The sequence below is a fragment of the Megalops cyprinoides genome, chromosome 10 (genome assembly GCF_013368585.1).
Source record: "Megalops cyprinoides isolate fMegCyp1 chromosome 10, fMegCyp1.pri, whole genome shotgun sequence".
NCBI lineage: Eukaryota > Metazoa > Chordata > Actinopteri > Elopiformes > Megalopidae > Megalops > Megalops cyprinoides.
In genome coordinates this window covers 7,637,141-7,653,878 of record NC_050592.1, presented here as the reverse complement: position 1 = coordinate 7,653,878, position 16,738 = coordinate 7,637,141, and the positions used below count along the sequence as shown (strand labels likewise).

General features: G+C 44.5%; 2 protein-coding genes across 7 annotated transcripts in view; both read left to right on the top strand.

Moving 5' to 3' along the window:
• arhgef1b (Rho guanine nucleotide exchange factor (GEF) 1b) overlaps window positions 1-8,872 on the top strand; it is a 35,991-nt gene extending 27,119 nt beyond the window's left edge. For all 6 annotated transcript variants that reach the window (XM_036538442.1, XM_036538445.1, XM_036538443.1 and 3 more), the window contains 16 exons: window positions 880-1,026; window positions 1,347-1,429; window positions 1,811-1,936; window positions 2,705-2,819; window positions 2,979-3,079; window positions 3,562-3,636; window positions 3,850-3,925; window positions 4,266-4,433; window positions 4,825-4,912; window positions 5,004-5,123; window positions 6,116-6,174; window positions 6,530-6,676; window positions 6,891-7,013; window positions 7,651-7,826; window positions 8,175-8,276; window positions 8,527-8,872. In XM_036538442.1, the coding sequence (XP_036394335.1) occupies window positions 880-1,026; window positions 1,347-1,429; window positions 1,811-1,936; window positions 2,705-2,819; window positions 2,979-3,079; window positions 3,562-3,636; window positions 3,850-3,925; window positions 4,266-4,433; window positions 4,825-4,912; window positions 5,004-5,123; window positions 6,116-6,174; window positions 6,530-6,676; window positions 6,891-7,013; window positions 7,651-7,826; window positions 8,175-8,249 (1,679 nt within the window). In that variant the 3' untranslated portion in view covers window positions 8,250-8,276; window positions 8,527-8,872. The remainder of the gene's footprint in view (window positions 1-879; window positions 1,027-1,346; window positions 1,430-1,810; window positions 1,937-2,704; window positions 2,820-2,978; window positions 3,080-3,561; window positions 3,637-3,849; window positions 3,926-4,265; window positions 4,434-4,824; window positions 4,913-5,003; window positions 5,124-6,115; window positions 6,175-6,529; window positions 6,677-6,890; window positions 7,014-7,650; window positions 7,827-8,174; window positions 8,277-8,526) is intronic.
• A 4,301-nt stretch (window positions 8,873-13,173) lies between these two features.
• On the top strand, window positions 13,174-15,719 carry cd79a (CD79a molecule, immunoglobulin-associated alpha). The gene is made up of 5 exons (XM_036538627.1): window positions 13,174-13,213; window positions 14,333-14,689; window positions 15,061-15,176; window positions 15,389-15,451; window positions 15,544-15,719. Exons 1-5 carry the CDS (start codon window positions 13,174-13,176, stop codon window positions 15,661-15,663), a joined length of 696 nt encoding a protein of 231 aa, XP_036394520.1. The 3' UTR covers window positions 15,664-15,719.
• The last annotated feature ends 1,019 nt before the right edge of the window (window positions 15,720-16,738 follow it).

Here is a 16,738-nt window from a genome sequence, read left to right as displayed (position 1 = left end):
TGCACGTACGGTCACACCGGTGTGATTAGCCGTTTAGTGTGTACGGTAAAACCGGTGCAATTAGAACACTAGAGTGGAAAAATTCTAGCTAATTTTAGCCTTGAGGAAACAGCGATTTAAGATTAAAAAATATAACAAAGGTGGCGGTGAAAACTATGAGAAGCTTAATAACGCTAATGAAAAATGATCAAATGTTGAGATGAGCAGCAGTGTTGGATGTGTGAACTTTGAAGTTCACAGAAGATATAGGAAGGTGTGATAAGGAAACAGATTTCTCTTTCAGTGTAGATGAAGAGTGTGAATATCTTTTACTGAGCACTTCCAAACCAAGCCTGTCCTGTTTTTCCTAAATTCATCTTGCCATCTATACAGCCTTGACATCACCAAGGTGTACAGTATGCAAAAGAATTTGTAAAATGTTGACAGTAGTGGAAGTGGTAGAACTATGATGATAATTAGTGCTGTCAATACAAGGAATGATGAGTACAATAGGAAGAAGATAATGATAAGTTGTATGAGTATAGTTGTTGTATATGCATGGGGTATGCCCTGCCAGCCTGCATCCTGTCGAATAGCATACATATTAACATTTAATGGCATAGGCGTTTGGGCAAATGGGGTATGAACTGCCCGTTGTTTGATATATAAGTGTTTCAGAAAGTTTCAGGGAGTTGTAGTTACTGATGTGAAAAAGGTGGGAGAACCTTTGGGTGGGTGCCAGCAAATGGAGAAAGAAAGAAAAGTGTGTACGATGTGACAGGAGAGAGAATGAGTAGAGGATGGGTGAAGGACAGGAGGGATGCACAGACGGCTGAGAAAGAGGGTGACTGAGGGGATGTAGCCTTGACCTGACCCCCTCTCCCCCCTCCATGCTTTCAGAGCTGATTGTGACCGAGCACGCCCACGCGCGCATGCTCACCGTGCTGCAGACGGTGTTCTCCCGCCCGCTGGGGCGGGACATGATCATGACCCACGAAGAGCTCGAAACCGTCTTCCCCGGCCTGGACGAGATCATCGAGGTGCACTGTGAGTCCAGCTCCTAACGTTCTCCTAACGTTCCTCCCATGCCCCCCAGGCTACGTAGACTTCGTGCCCCGATCACTTTCTAGAACATTTTGGCGGCAGTGTAGTGTAGTGGTAAGGAGCAGGACCGGTTCCCCACTGAGGCACTGCTGCTGTACCCTTGGGCAAGGTACTTAACCCACAACTGCCTCAGTAAATATCCAGCTATATAAATCGGTAACATACAAAAAACTGTAACCAATGTAAGTCGCTCTGGATGAGAGTGTCTGCTAAATGCCAATAATGTATTGTAGTGTAATGCAATGTGCTTTCTGCTTTTGCAGATGCCTTCTATGATAACCTGAAGAAGCTGCACCAGGAGAACAACTTCATAGTGAAATCTATAGGAGCCACACTTCTGCACATGGTGAGGGAAACGCGCGTACAGAGGACTGAGTGAGATCGCTTACTGGAATAAGTAACGCTGCGTGAATGTCGTGACTCAGAGTTTGGGATAGTGTCAGAGCTGGGCAGTGAAGGGACTGTTTGGCAGTGACGCTGTTGTTCTCTCTCTCTCTCTCTCTCTCTCTCTCTCTCTCTCTCTCTCTCTCTCTCTCTCTCCCTCTCTCTCTCTCTCTCTCTCCCTCTCTCCCTCTCTCCCTCTCTCTCTCTCTCTCTCTCCCTCTCTCTCTCTCTCTCTCTCCCACTCTCGCTCTCTCTCTCTCTCACAAACGAACACCCTCGCTCTCGCACTCTCTCTCTCTCTCTCTCTCTCTCTCTCTCTCTCTCTCTCCCGCTGGCGTTTCAGTTCAACGGTGCGGACGGTGAATGGTTCCAGAAACTCACCGCACGGTTCTGCAGTCGCCAGTCTTACGCCCTGGATCAGATCAAGAGCAAACAGAAGAAGGACCAGCGCTTCAATGCCTTCATACAGGTGATTACTACAATCTGACGCCTTCATACAGGTGATGACTACACTCTGACGCCTTCATACAGGTGATTACTACACTCTGACGCCTTCATACAGGTGATTACTACACTCAAAACGCCTTCATACAGGTGATTATTCAGCTACACTCAGACTCCCTCATACCCGTAATTACTGCAGTAGACTCAAAAACCTTCAAACCACTAATTACTCCAATGTACTCTGATACCTTCATACAGGTAATTACTCAACTAAATCCAAACACCTACATACAGATAATTATTGTGCAATTATAACTGTATACAGTGTTATACAACTGTAGTTACACTTAATTGCCCAGATTAGTACAGAGCACACCTTTGTACAGGCAACACTCACATAGCCAGACCTGGGCAAAAGCACACCTTTATACAGATCATGACACTGATACTATGACATAAAGTCAGACTTTATGTGACTGACTACAGACTTGACTCGTTTTGCCTCAGGTGTCATCAGTAGCTACCTTGATATGCAAAGAAGTCAACAGAGATAATGTGCCAACTTCCAGCCATCTAGTCAACCTTTATGAACTCTCTTTACTTACTCTATAAAACAGATACATGCCAATAGGAACACATTCAGATGCAGATAATAGCACACCTTCATGAAGTTGATGGCACACCTCCAGAGAAGAGCTAACCTGTGCTGAACACCCCTGCATAACTGAACCCACCTGTGTCTAACGCACTTGTGCAGAGAAACCAATGTGTGCCTGACCTTTGCCCTCTGCAGGAGGCGGAGAGTAAGCCCCGGTGTAGGAGACTGCAGCTGAAGGACATCATTCCCATAGAGATGCAGAGACTCACCAAATACCCCCTGCTGCTGGAGAACATTGCCAAGAGCACAGGTTAGTGTGTGAGTGTGCGCGCGTGTGCATGTGTGGGTCAGTGTGTGTGCGTGCGTGTGTGTGTGTGTGTGTGTGTGCGCGCACGCACGCATTCACCCATCTCAGTATGACTGAGTGGCTGCGCGGAGCCCTGTTGACGGACTGGCTTTCTTTCCTCAGAGGACAGCGCTGAGCGGGAGAGCATCCAGCAAGCTGCGGAGTGCTGTCGCAAAATCCTCAACCATGTCAACGAGGAGGTGAAAAAGATGGAGAACATGCTGGTGAGTGACAGGACAGGAAGAGGGAGGAGTTAGAGAAAGGGGGCTGTCTGGGACACGAACAGCACTGGAGCTTTCTGCCTTCATATCAGACTCGTGTTAGTGTTGCATATGTGCCTGTCTCTAACTGTCTGTACACAAGTGTGATATTATATGCATATTATCAACAGAACGCTTGCCTGTGTGCTAATAACAGCAGCTACACAGAGGAAGTAACATGTCTAAGTATTAGACCAAAAGGCTCTCAGCAGTGTTCCTTTAACATTGGTTCCACGTGTTTGTAAGGGAAGTGCCACATGTTTGTAAGGGAACTCCATACCGACTATTAACTTATCCAGTACTTTTTGGCTTTTTTTAGAAAAAAAAAAAAAACTTCAAAAGGATTTCAGGCTCTGATTGGATAAGAGTGAAATGATAACTGGTCAGAAAAGTGGCAGAGTCAGTGTCCTGCTGTCTTATTGGCTAACGCTGTTGTCCCTGCACAGACACTCAAAGACTACCAGCGCAGATTGGACACCTCGGGCCTGAAGCCATGTAACGACCTGTATGCGGAGTACAAGGTGAGAACTGCGTTGCGGACAAATGTGTTTGAAGAGTCATCTCTGTAAAGAAATTCCTTGGTTTCCTTGGTTACTGTCTTTGTGTCAGTCAGGATAGTGTTGTGATATGTTTATGAGAAGATGCGATGATTCCCGTAACATTTTGCTTCCTCCCTCTCTTCCACCCTCCCTTCTCTCTTTTCCTCTCTCTCTCTCTCTCTCTCTCTCACACAGAGTATTGACCTGACTTCAAAAACAATGATCTACGAAGGAGCTCTCACCTGGAAAGTCACTAAAGAGAAAGCTCTCGGTATCAGTGTCTCTCGTACAATCTGGCTTCCCTTCCATCCGTATAAATGCCCCCCAATCATCAATGAGATGAAATTGCCCAGCAAGATAACAACTCCTGTCAAGACCGAAACAAAAAAACAATCTGTAGATTGTCTCCGTTTCCCCACCATCACCTCACCCTCCAAACAAAAAGTTTCATTACCGTGTCCAGTTTTAGCAAGCGATGGTGTGTGTGTGTGTGTCTGGTCCGTTGTACAGTCCACTTGTAGTATTGGAAGGTGGTGTTTTTCAGGGTGGAAGGTCTCCATAGCAACCTCTGTGTTAGATACTAACAGCAGTGTGTCCCCCCGTGTGTTCAGACGTCCAGTGCGTGCTGCTGGGAGACCTGCTGGTGCTGCTGCAGAAGCAGGATGATAAGATGGTGCTGAAGTGTCAGAGTAAGAGCAGTACCAGCGTGCAGGAGGGCAAGCAGATGCTCAGCCCCATCATCAAGCTGGACTCCGCCTTCCTCAGGGAGGTGGCCACAGGTGAGGCGGATGCGGGCGCGGGCCGCAACGCGCTGACGCGCTCTCTCAGAAACACGCCGACGCAGTCTCAGATGCGCCAGTGCACTCTCAGAAGCGCGCCGACACACTCTCTCAGAAGCACACCGACACGGTCTCTGATGCACGCTGACGCACTCTCAGAAACGCGCCAGTGCACCTTCTTAAACACGCTGGCGCACTCAGCTTGCTGGCCTTGTCCTGGCCTGATCCATATATATATATATCCATTAATACAGCAGGACATTTCCCAGAGACAGATCTGGTGCAGATTAAGTGCCTTAATCACAGATTTGAACCTGCAACCTTGCACGCCCACCCTGCTGCTGGTGACTTAAATCTGCTGTGTCTCATCTCTCCCCCTTGTGCCTCTCAGACCGCAAGGCCTTCTACGTGATCTTCACCTGGGAGAGCGGAGCCCAGATCTACGAGCTGGTGGCCCACTCGGTGGTGGAGAGGAAGAAGTGAGTGTGGGAGCGTGGTGAAGGGCGGGGAGGAGGGGGGCGCAGGGGTGGCCGCTCCGACGTGCTCACTGATCCCTGCCTCTGTCTGCAGCTGGACCGAGCTCATCAAGTCTGTGGTGGACGAGCTGAAGCAGAGTGGAAGCACCAGCACAGACAGGAAGAGGAACAGCCTGTCGCCCGTCGGGGGAGGGCTCCTCTACAGCCCTACCACGTGAGCCAAGCCCCGGTCACTCATCCCTATCACCTGTGCAGAAGTACATTCAAACACCCAGTGTGGAGAGAGGTTCCCTACAGTCACACACCTGTCTCTCTCACACCTGCACACTGACACATTCAAACACCCAGTGTGGAGAGAGGTTCCCTACAGTCACACACCTGTCTCTCTCACACCTGCACACTGACACATTCAAACACCCAGTGTGGGAGAGGCCCACTCTACAGTCGCACACCTGTCTCTCCTACACCTGCACAGAAACGCATTCAATCAGAGGAATTCACAAAACCTTTTCAGTCTTATTACTGCCTAGATATATATTCAACCTCATGGAAGGATTGACACAGTTGCCTCATGACAACACGCACACACATATAGTCACGCGGAAGGAGCAACACCTCTGAGTCATAGGGTGCTCATACACACAGTCAGCCACACGGAGGGGGTAACACCTCTACTTCATTACTACGCAGACACATATTCAACCACACAGAGGGTGTAACACCTCTGTCTCATAGCACAGATGCAGATAGAGGTAGTGGGTTGAGGTTAGAATTGAGCTGCAAAGGTCTTGAGGTTTTTGCTTATTAGGAATATTTTCAGGAATAACGACTGTTCAGGTTGTTGAGAGCGCCTCACAGATCATACTGTACCACAGACACTGTAATAGCTTACTAAAAGCTCATTCGGTGTCATCGTGCATGCAGTATAGACACAGAATCATTAGTGCCGTCTGTGAAACAGCGTGCCATTGTGAGACACATTGTTGCAAAGGGCGTAAGTGATGTCATAGGGCGCACTAACATATACTGCTGCCGCCATTTTCCAGCCATCAAGCTTGTAATGCCACAGTCAGCCACACAGGAGTCACGCTGTTCCTCAGTGGGAATCTCTGTTCCCACTCGGTTCCCACTGATACACTAATATCAGGTTATCTGAAGTACGCTGATCAAACCTGCCTCCTTGTTTTTTTTTCCCCTGTCCCTCAGTTTGCAAGCCCCTCTCAGCCCCACTGAGAATGGAGGACTACCACTGAAAAACAACTCCGGTGAGACATGCTCATGTATCATAACCTGCTTTATTGTGGTAAGAAGGAGGGCCCATAATTAAAAGGTTGCCAGTTCAATTCCCTGCTGGGGCACTGCTGCTCTACCCTTGGGCAAGGTACTTGACCCAGAACCGCCTCAGCAAATATGCAGCTGTATAAATGGATAATATGTAAAATTGTAACACCCTGGATAACAGCATCTACTAAATGTCAATAATGTAATGTATCAAGACTGATTTGTATTTAAAAGGCTTGGGACAGATATCATCTAAGGCTATGAGTGTGGTTAATTCATGTGACAGGGATGTGAGTGCTTTTTAGTTAATTAGTAAATTCTGTGATATGTTTAAAACAGTGGAGCAGGGGAAGGAGACCCTTTCTGAAGAAAAGGGTGGAGACTCGAGTCAGATGCTGATGGACTATCTTCTGGCCAATGGCTTTGACGTGATCGCTCACAGCAACTCTCCACAGGAGAAGGTGGCCAATCAGGCGCTGGAGGATGGTGAGGGTTGTTGGATTTGATAGGCTCCTGAGTTGTTCTTTTTTTTTTTTTTTTTTTCTGCTTGCTTGCTCTGTTCCTTCACGCAGCTTACACTTAGCCTACCTTTCTTTCAGCCCCGTCTTCCCATCTCTTTCTCATTGTACCGTTTATGCTGCAGAGTTTTTGTATTGATTATAATCTGTTGGCACACCATCCTTCTCTCTCTCCCACACAGTTATGTCCCTGAAAAGGCTATTGGGTGGCAGTGTCAGCCAATCGGAGGATTCCGTGTCTGATGGGGAGAATGGAGGGACAGAGCCAAAACAGCACCAAGAGTCGGATGGCTGTCAAACACAAGGTGAGGCCTGTGTGGTATGATTAAGGCCTGTGGCTGTTGGTATTCTTTTTTCTTTTTAAAATGTTCCCGTTTTTCCTGAAACAACTCAGAAGCCCTGACTGAACATGAAGCTTGTCCCACGACAGCTTCTGTACCTGAACCAGGAGCACAGGGCAAGGCGCAATGCAGTCCTTCAGTACAGAAGCAAGCCAATATGACTGCATTTCACACTGCAGATCTAACACTCAGCTGAGTCTCGGGGTTCTGAGAGCAGAGCAAGGAGAGAACTCTGACTACCTGCCTATCTACCCACCCTTACCCCCAGCAGAATGAACCCAATTTATAACACCGCTGTGGGCTTCCAGCCATCATCGGCGGTTTTTTGATCCCCAGCCACAGAGCGCTCAGTCTGACCTGAGCTTTTTGGCTGTCTGAGCTGCTCAGGAACCACAGCTTTATATACGTTAATAAAAGTTCACATCACGTTAATACTGGAGGCATACTGGTAATATGAGTAGAAAAATGGTAAAATCCTGAAACATCCATGATGATACATTGATATCCCCACATGTTACACATGTACAGTACTTTAGTATACAGCACTGTCCCTGCACTAATGAGGAATCCTCTGAGTATTACTGGGTGTCTCTGTCCTCAGAAGAAGGAGCCAACATGGAGGGAAGGATGGAGGGGGAGCAGGGAGGTGGAGAAGACGGGGAGACAAAGGAAGGAGTGGATGGAAGGATCAGCGCCCCACTGGAGCTGTCGGCGGAGAGGATGGAGGAGGTGCGGAGTAAACTCCAGAGCCTGGAGCAACAGCTGAAACAGCTGCAGGTGAGAGAGGAGGGAGCGAGGGAGACAGAGACAGGCACTTCACAAAAGCTGTTATTGCCCTGGCGATATTGCAGGACAAATTGGAATAAAATTGGTGACCGAATCGGTTTGACAATAGCCGTTATTGCTTGCTTGGCCAATATGGCATGAGAGATCTGAGGGAATGGGGTAAGATAATGGGTGGAAGGAGGAAATAGGAGTCAGCAGGGAGAGAGAAATAGGGACGGAGGGCGGGACGGAGGGAGGGGAGGGATGAATGAGGAGAATAGATTGAAAGAGAATGGTTGGTATTAACTCTTGTCTGTGGTAGGAATACTTCTAGCTTTTGTATTGATCTTGCTCTTTCAGAGCGTGGAGGAAGAATACCACAGGTTGCAAGAAGTCCTCTCCAAACGCACTCTCTCAGGGTTCAGCTTCCAGTGACACATACTGCCACCTGCTGGACTTCAGGTGAACTACCCATTACAACTGTCATGAAAAAAGTTTTGACTTAGGAGAGTATTCATAAAATGCTTCCACTCCCAGTTTTAATGATGACATAACAAAGGAGCAAGAAAACCTAATCCACTAAACCAGTAGAATAATGATGATCATTATGTGTTGTCTCTTTTCACTGATCATTTTTTCTTTCTGGCCATCTTGCTCCTCCTTGGCTTCTCCCTGCCCCACTCTTTTCATCTCTGTCCTGCTCTCCCCTCAGATCACTGTATTTGCTGGACTGGCGTGGAAGAGTTGTTTTTTTTTGTGGGGGGGATGGGGGTTATTGTTGCTGTCTGGAATTTCCTGTCTACCCTCTCTGCGCCTGAGTGGTAGCACTGCTCCTTGCTGAAGGTGGACAGCGAGTCTCAACCAACCATGAAGCCCCAAGGTTGAGAGGGCTTGTCCGACTGTCTTGTGTGTGAAGGACGAGAGAGGTTTGCATACAGGTGCCAAAGACAGGAGCTATGTTCTGCTGTGAGTCATAGACTGCGCTGCCTTAGCATTTTGATTGTGAGCTGTAGTAACAGACATACGCACACACACACACACACACACACAAACATACACACATGCACACACTGTCTCTCAAAACGGAGCACTGCTGATAGAATTGGATGGGACCGTGCGGTCAAAGTGTCATGGGAAAAAGTGAACCCCTATAAACAGACGTCATGCTGATAGTAATATAGATGTCAGCAATACCTTATATCACACTTTTCTGTGTTTACAACTATAATTGACAGTAGCAACCAAACGAAATTTCAAAATTCAAATATTTATTTCTATTATTTATTGTAAAATATCTGATTACAACCAATAATTATGTAGTTGGCCCTCAGTCATTAAAAAAGTAGTGTGTGTATATGTGTTTTACAGTATAATTGTAAAAAAAAAAAAAAGTCTGGAGCAATTATAGTTTTAATGACTCTGCCATTTATTTCTATGACAAATTTGCAACCGTGGCCAAAAAGCCATTTGAGGAAAGTGAAGTGAAGATATATATAGATTTGTTTGTTTTTATTTATTAATTTGGAGTTAGTTCAGCTGGTGTCCACTCCTCCGCTGTGACTGTGTGGTTCTGCACGGGAAACGTGCTGTGTGTGTCATTGTGAGAGGGAGAGAAAAAGATGCAGGGAGAGGGTTTGGATCTGGAAAAGGGAGCAGGAAGTAGGGGGGAAATGGAAGGATGTGACAGGAAGAGGGGAAGGGAGAGATGCAGCTGCAGGAAAGCAACAAGGAAGTGAGAGGAAAGACGTGTAGAGACGTTGGATGTTCATTCAATGTACTGTATATGTGCAGACATGCATGTTGGCACACAGGCCTACCAGCAATATATAGAGTCAATGACACTCAGACAAGCACACACACATGCACACACATACACACGCACACACACACACACACACACACGCACGCACACAGAGATACTTCTCTCGACCCCTGTGCAGTAACATGTCACACGGGTTGGTTGTGTCACTGACGTTACATCCAAACCAGTTTAACGTGCGTGACCTCAGTCGTTTCAAATTCTTGAGAACTGGGGTGAAATGCTGTTACACAATAGGGATTGCATTGATTTGGGGGGAAGAGTCCGGGGGGGGGGGGGGGGGGATTTGGTCATACGGTGTCAAACATTTTCAGTCAGAATACAATGGTCATTTGTAATAATAGTAATATTTGTATTAGTGTTATATTTTGCCAAGTATTAAACTGATTATGATTTGTTTTTATTGCATTCATTTTTAGTTTGAATATGTTTGGATCCAAATTTCAAAGCAGGACCAAAGAGACAAAGATGTACCAGTAGTTGTTTTTTTTTATATATAAGTTATTGTTTCAATATTATGAATCTTTTTTTTTTTTTACACAAAAAAGAAGTCTGCGACTATGCTGACTCAAACTATTGCTGTTGTCATAGAGTCCAGCAGCCTAGAGTCCAGCAGGCTGTGACATGGGTGTTACAGATCTTCTCTTTCCAAACTCCACTGTGTAGTGACCTGGGACAGACCGCCGGACTGCGTAGTAAAATAAGTATAATAATGATGTGTACTTTTCCCAGCACATACATTTCAGGTTAAATGAAAATGCCTGGCCAACAGACAGACGTGACTGCATATGGAAGAGGAGATACAGGTGCTTCTCAGGTTTAGGGTTGGCAAGGTTTAAGGTTGTCATGTGCATGTGGCCAGAGCGTGGACAGCGCTCTAGAGTGCCCCCGTGTGACCAGACTCCACATAGCAATAAATTGAACTATGTTACTCTGTACTGTACTGTACTGTGACCATAGTGGACATGACTTAAGTGCCAATCAGGACCACAGTAGAGCTGACTGAACTGCAGCGGTTGACACTGTTTATTGATGCTAGTTTGTCATTTATGAAGTATGAATCTACCCTGGCAGTGTTGCAGCAGATAAAGCGACAGACAACACCTTCATACCTTCATTGACAGCCACATCCTTCAGCCAAGAATCATGCAAAACAGGACCCTGGAGTTTGGAAATGGAATCTATGATGCAATCATCGTTACGGTTGCCTGTACTGTAATTATTCCTGCAATCATTATGAATAGGAATTCTCATTGCCGTAGAGTCTGCTTTTGAAACCCTCAGTGCGGTTACTCGGTTTGCGTTGTTGTTTTATAAGCAGTAGATGTCACTGCCTTTTCTCTGATTGCTCTCTGTCTTGTTTTCTCTGTCACCCTGTGGCCTGTCTTCAGGTCTTTCTTCCAGTTAGCTGCGAAAGGATGCGCGGCAATTACAAGGCAAAAGCAACAAAATGAAGTGTCAGACTGTTTTGTCCGAGTCGGGCATCTCTGTGTTTATCTCTGGCTGTTTAGCCACTTGCTCGCTCCGACCTTCTGCTCTGTCCTTCCACAGTGATTCAGAACTGTGGTCAGAGATGAAGTAAAACTCCTTCCTCTCTCGTAACTTCTCATCGCACAAGATTTCTTCTTTTATTTATTTTTTTTTCTATAATGGTCGGGGTGGGGATATTTCAGTGAAAACGCATGTACTATGCATTGCCAATTCTGAGAGAGGGAGAGATGTGTTTTGGTTCCTATTGCCCTGCAGTCTGGACCTCTTTTCCATTCAGATCCTAAGATAAGACTTCATTGCTGGTTGTAGTGAACTTGGACTAATCACGGAGTTGTGACGGTCCCCATTTGAGTTCTGTTTGACTTTGAGCCCTTTTTTTCCCCAAGAGCTGCCTGGGCTATCACTGTCACTGGAACAATGAACATCTGGCTTAAGTGTTGTGTGTCAGTCAGCACAGATGTGTGTGTGTGTGTGTGTGTGTGTGTGTGTGTGTGTGTATATGTGTGCCTCATTAGCCTATTTGGATTCAGGGCAGCCCTCCTGTCTGTGTGGGGCAAAACTGTAATGGATCTGACTGCTGGGCACCAGGGCTTAGTAGCTTTCTCTCGCTCTCTTTCTCTCTCTGTAGCTCCTCTTATGTACCCTAAATGCAAATTCATAGTGTTATATATGTATGAATATATTTATACAGATGGGTGCCTTGCCTGTTGATCAGTCTTTGTTCTTTTCAAAGGGCTCTCTTGTGAACACTGTGGACCATGACATAATATGTACTTTCCAACACTGCTGTAAACAAATAGGACCATGAAGTTAAAAGTATTAAAATTAGAATCTAATTACCAAGATGATGAAGGAAAATCCCCCATTTTAAATGCATAATGTGGGAACTGACTGTATGCTACTGCTATATGTTAAGTGTACTGTATGCATTTCCCTTATTGACCGCCAAATTCAGTTGTGTCACATCTTCACCAGACAGTGTTTTGTATAGAATAGGTCTGGTCTCTGTTTGGGGCATCCTGCACGTGTCTATCAATCTATATAAATATTCAAGAACTATACTGTGTATTTGGGCTTTGATTTTATTGTGTAAGAAGGCTTTTAATTATGTATACTTAAGATTTGAGGTACGTTTTTTTTATTATTATTTTCTTTTTTAATAAATGGGAAAGGTTTCAGGCCTTCTGTTGTCAGTGTCTTTCTCTTGCATCAAATGCTGAATGGGAATAGTGACACAGAAAAAAATAAGAGTGATGTGAGTGGGTGTGAGTGGGTGGGTAGGGGGGTAATATAACAAATAGATGAGCATCGAAGTCATGTGAATCAAAATATGTCCAGCTCCAATGTTCTGTTACTCGCTGCCTGATGTAAGCCAATCAAAACGCATTCAGCACAGCAGAACGCCATTATTACTTTGAATCACTTGTTATTTTAATTCACACGTCAGCTCCATGAATCATGAATGTTCCGCCTACCAATACTGTAAAAAAGTTGAATTACCTGGACTGCCCTAAGCAAATAGGGGAGGGGGAGGGGGGGGGGAGGGGGGATGTGAGAGGGTCAGAGTGCAGAGGAGGTTTCACTTCAGTAAAATGCAGACCGGAGGAACCAAACTCCTCTTCAGAGTCGCTCAAGCACATTTCCTGTGTTGCAGGTGCAGAGGCATTGGGCATGGCTACCCACAAAGTAATGCAATAATGCAAAATACCTGAATGGGGAGGGGGAGGAGGGGGGGTAGATCTGATTTGGAGAATAACAGGGATGGGTGGCTACAGAGGAATGATGACAGAAACAGGGTGAGCTGGCAACCATATGAAAAAAAAGAGATGGTTTACAAGGATGGGTGGAAGTGATGAACGGGTGAACAGGGGGGAGATTGGTAGAAAAACAAAGAGGTTCTTATATGCAAATAGAGGGAGGAGTAAAAAGACTGAGGACTGAGAGACACCAAAAATACTGTCTTGAGAGAACAGTAGAAAGGAAATGCACAGAACCGTTTCTTCCCTGCAGCACTGCAGCAATAAAGCTGAAGCTTAATAAGAAAGCAAGATGTTTGCAAGAGTTATCATCCTCTTCTGCTGCTTGACAGGTGAGTGAAGGGTGTTTACTGTAACCTAGTTCAGTTTGGATCAGTTTACATGGAAAACTATAGAACTGCCCTGAGAGGAACAACTGTTTGGTGTGGGGGCGTTTTTGTATAAAATGTAACTTGTTTACATAATTATATCAAGCCTATACATTGTCCAGGAGTAGGAATATAATATTCTACTGTTAAATCCAAAGTATAAATGAGAGGAATTTACTAAAAACTGTTTCTAAGGGTCTGCTCTGTGTCTGAGTATGTAATGTATATTATGTATTTTTAACTTTGTGGTTCTGCTTCATTGAAGCTTGTCTCCTCCTAGAACAGATGTCACTATTGCAGTGAATATGTCTTCCTGGTTCTTACTGCTGTAGTTCTACATTTTTACAAACTCTTTATATACAGTACCAGTTAAAGGTTTGGACACATCTGATTAAGATAACAGGAAACATGTATTCAGTGACGTTTTGATATGAAGATTTATGCTTAAATGATTAAAATAGCAGAAGTTGAAGCCTATGTTAGCCTAATTATAAAGCCTAATTTCTTTCCACAAAAAATATTTTTAAAAACAGTTTTTGGCTGCTTTGAAGAATTTAAAATGTTAACACTTTTTGGTCACTGCATAATTCAATTTGTGTTATTTTATAGTTTCATAGTGCTAAAATGTGGAAAATAGTAAAAATGAAGAAACTTTTGACTGGTACTGTATTTTTGACCCCATACCTTGGCTTACCTGAAGTAGCCCTTTGTGCAGTTTCTTCATATATCTTCAGTGGTACAGAATATCAGAGTGGCTCAGTTGTTATTTGAAATCCAATGTTATTTCCTACATAACCAGAACCTTTTAAATGTGTCTGTTAAATGTTGTACAATAGTTCAACCTTGCTGAACTGGACTCAAAATACACACTCTTGATAATAATCAGTCACTTTTCAACAGGAGGTAATGTAATGAGACTGTTGCTGGAAAATCTGTAGATGACTACTAAACATACGTGTTGATGTTCAGATCCGAAGTCACAGCATAAAATTTTGAATAGTTAAAAAAAAAAAATAAGATGCTGCATTTTTTTAAGACTTGACATGGTCCTCGCTGTCAGGCACTAACCGTCCGTTTCTGCAGGTATTGCCCATGGAGACAAAACCAAGGTTGAAGTTGAACCTGGCAATGACAGACCCTCATGGAGGGTTGCGGTCTCTCAAACCGCTGTGATAACATGCTGTTACAATGCATCTGGAGGCTTTGTGAATGCCACCTGGGTCAACCACATAAAGGAAAATGGCACCATGACAAAGAGATATGTCGACATGGCTGACTACAGGGCAGGTAATGAGAATTTCACAGAGGACGGCAAGCAGTGCCAGAGGCTCACTTTGGAGAGCGTCACGCTGAACGACACAGGTCTGTACCAGTGCATCCTGACTCACCCCGACCTGCGGTCCCCTGTCTTCACTTACGGCACCTTCCTGCAAGTCTACAGTAAGTTGAACAGTGGACAGGAACCCAAGGCCAAGGTAGAAGGTTCTTTCAGTGTTGCTATGTTATCGTGCAATGTGCAAGCTGGGAAGACAGTTGCATCTGTAGAGGGTGAAATATTACAGGACCACTTCTGTGTAAATAGTTATAAATACAAGCTGATAAATGAGCAGCATACTGAATAGTGACACAGCGAGAGGTATCAAATCTCAGCCTTGGAGACCCACTGGTGTGCCAGTTACATCAGTTTTAATCAATAACTGTGACACATACACAATCTAATACATGTAAACAGGCTATACCTTCTCACAAGCACTGACAAGGATTGGTCGCTTGATCCTTTTGCCAATTCTCAATCAGCCTTCCTCCCCCAGAACCCATGGTCAAGTATCTGAACCTTAGCGAGAAAACAAAGAACAAGATCCTCACAGCAGAAGGCATTCTTCTCCTCCTGTGTGTCCTACTGCCTGGTATCCTGCTTCTCCGTAAGGTAAGAACAAAGGAACTCCTCAGCCACCTTCTAAAAGTAGCACTGCAATGAAAAACATGACCTCCCCCACACTGCAGAGGAACCCGGCAACCACCCGACACATCCCTGTCATTGCGCTGGAATGGCTATGAGGAATCAGTGTAGAGGTGTGTGCAGCTGTGTAAGAGATGTCGCAGGGCATTGCAACTGGGCTGCTTCCTCTTCTGTTCCAGACAAAGCAGCTCAATCAGCTGGAGAAGAGGAGGAACAAGGAGGAGGAAGAGAACATTTATGAGGTTAGTTTTTGGATTTCTCCCCAACCCCCACCCACCCCATGCATCTTCCATTCCAAAAAACCAAAATTCCACCCCCCAATCTCCATCTGCAGGGGTTAAATCTGGAAGACTGCTCCTCCACCTACCACCAGATCCAGCGCTCTGAGGTGCGCGGACCCTACCAGGACGTGGACAACGTCAGAGAGGAAGACATCCAGCTGGAGAAGCCTTGAGGAGGATGGAGAGATTGAGAGGGGAGGGGAAGTGGGAAAAAGGTCGATAATGGGAAATAATCAGGGGTAATCAGTCAGAGAGTCTTTGAAACTCCTAAGAGAGTAGGAGGATAAATGCTGCGTAATTCCATTTTAGTAAACATCTTTAGCAGCAAAAACCCTTGTCAGCACGTCATGCAATTTTAATGAACTGTTGTTTTTCTGCCTATTTTGCTCCCTGCTGAGTGTTGATTTTTGATGCTGTTTGACAATTATGATTCAATAATTATTCAAACTTTTTTTTTAGATTTCATACCAACAAACTTGTTTCCACAGAATCTCACTTTATTTGAAATTGCAGTTTTGATTAGAGGTGCAGTATGTAATTAATATGTATGTAATTTTTACTACGTAATTTTTTAGTGATCTTTTACTTTTAACTTTTTTGTTCCATGCCACATTGCAAGCAAAAAGCAGGAAAAATGCTTCTCATCTACCTATCTTCATCATCTAATTTCTTTTGCTCCCTGTAACTTTAGTTGGTATTTTGTTGGTATTTAGGTTTACAGTGAATAATCGCATGATACACCAAATAAAACTGAAAAATTATTTAGAATTCATTCCATGTCATTTGAGGATTTCCTTTAACGGGAAACCAAGAACAAATTCAGTACAAAATTATGTGCATATAGGGATGACTTGTGTTTTGTTCATTTGTTTTTGGGTTTTTTTTTGAGAATGAGAGTGTTCTTTATTTTCTTTGTCTGATGTCATATATTTGTTTTTCACTCAGTACGATGTTCCCTTGTGAAGCTTTATATTGTTAGAAAGCTGTTCAAAGCCTATGGCACCTATACCATATTCAACAATCTTAAAACAGAAGTTTTATAGGCCGCGATAATAAACTAAAACTTTAATGGAGACTTAGCTTTAATTTTGGGGGTCTACCAAGAAGTGTGAGTGAATTTTTACCAGTCTGGATGGAGCTAAAAGCACAACGGATAGATTTACGGATTTTACACCTATGCCAACTACATCCCTATTTTACACACTGAAATTTTAAAATTGCATTCCAATCCAGTCTCAGTTATCTAGT

Bases quoted from the DNA above. Each gene is read 5' to 3' on its own strand.
- cd79a (XM_036538627.1), top strand. From the start codon at position 13,174: ATGTTTGCAAGAGTTATCATCCTCTTCTGCTGCTTGACAG. The intron at 13,214-14,332 runs GTGAGTGAAGGG...CCGTTTCTGCAG, and splicing joins CCTCTTCTGCTGCTTGACAG to GTATTGCCCATGGAGACAAA. The intron at 15,177-15,388 runs GTAAGAACAAAG...CTTCTGTTCCAG, and splicing joins GTATCCTGCTTCTCCGTAAG to ACAAAGCAGCTCAATCAGCT.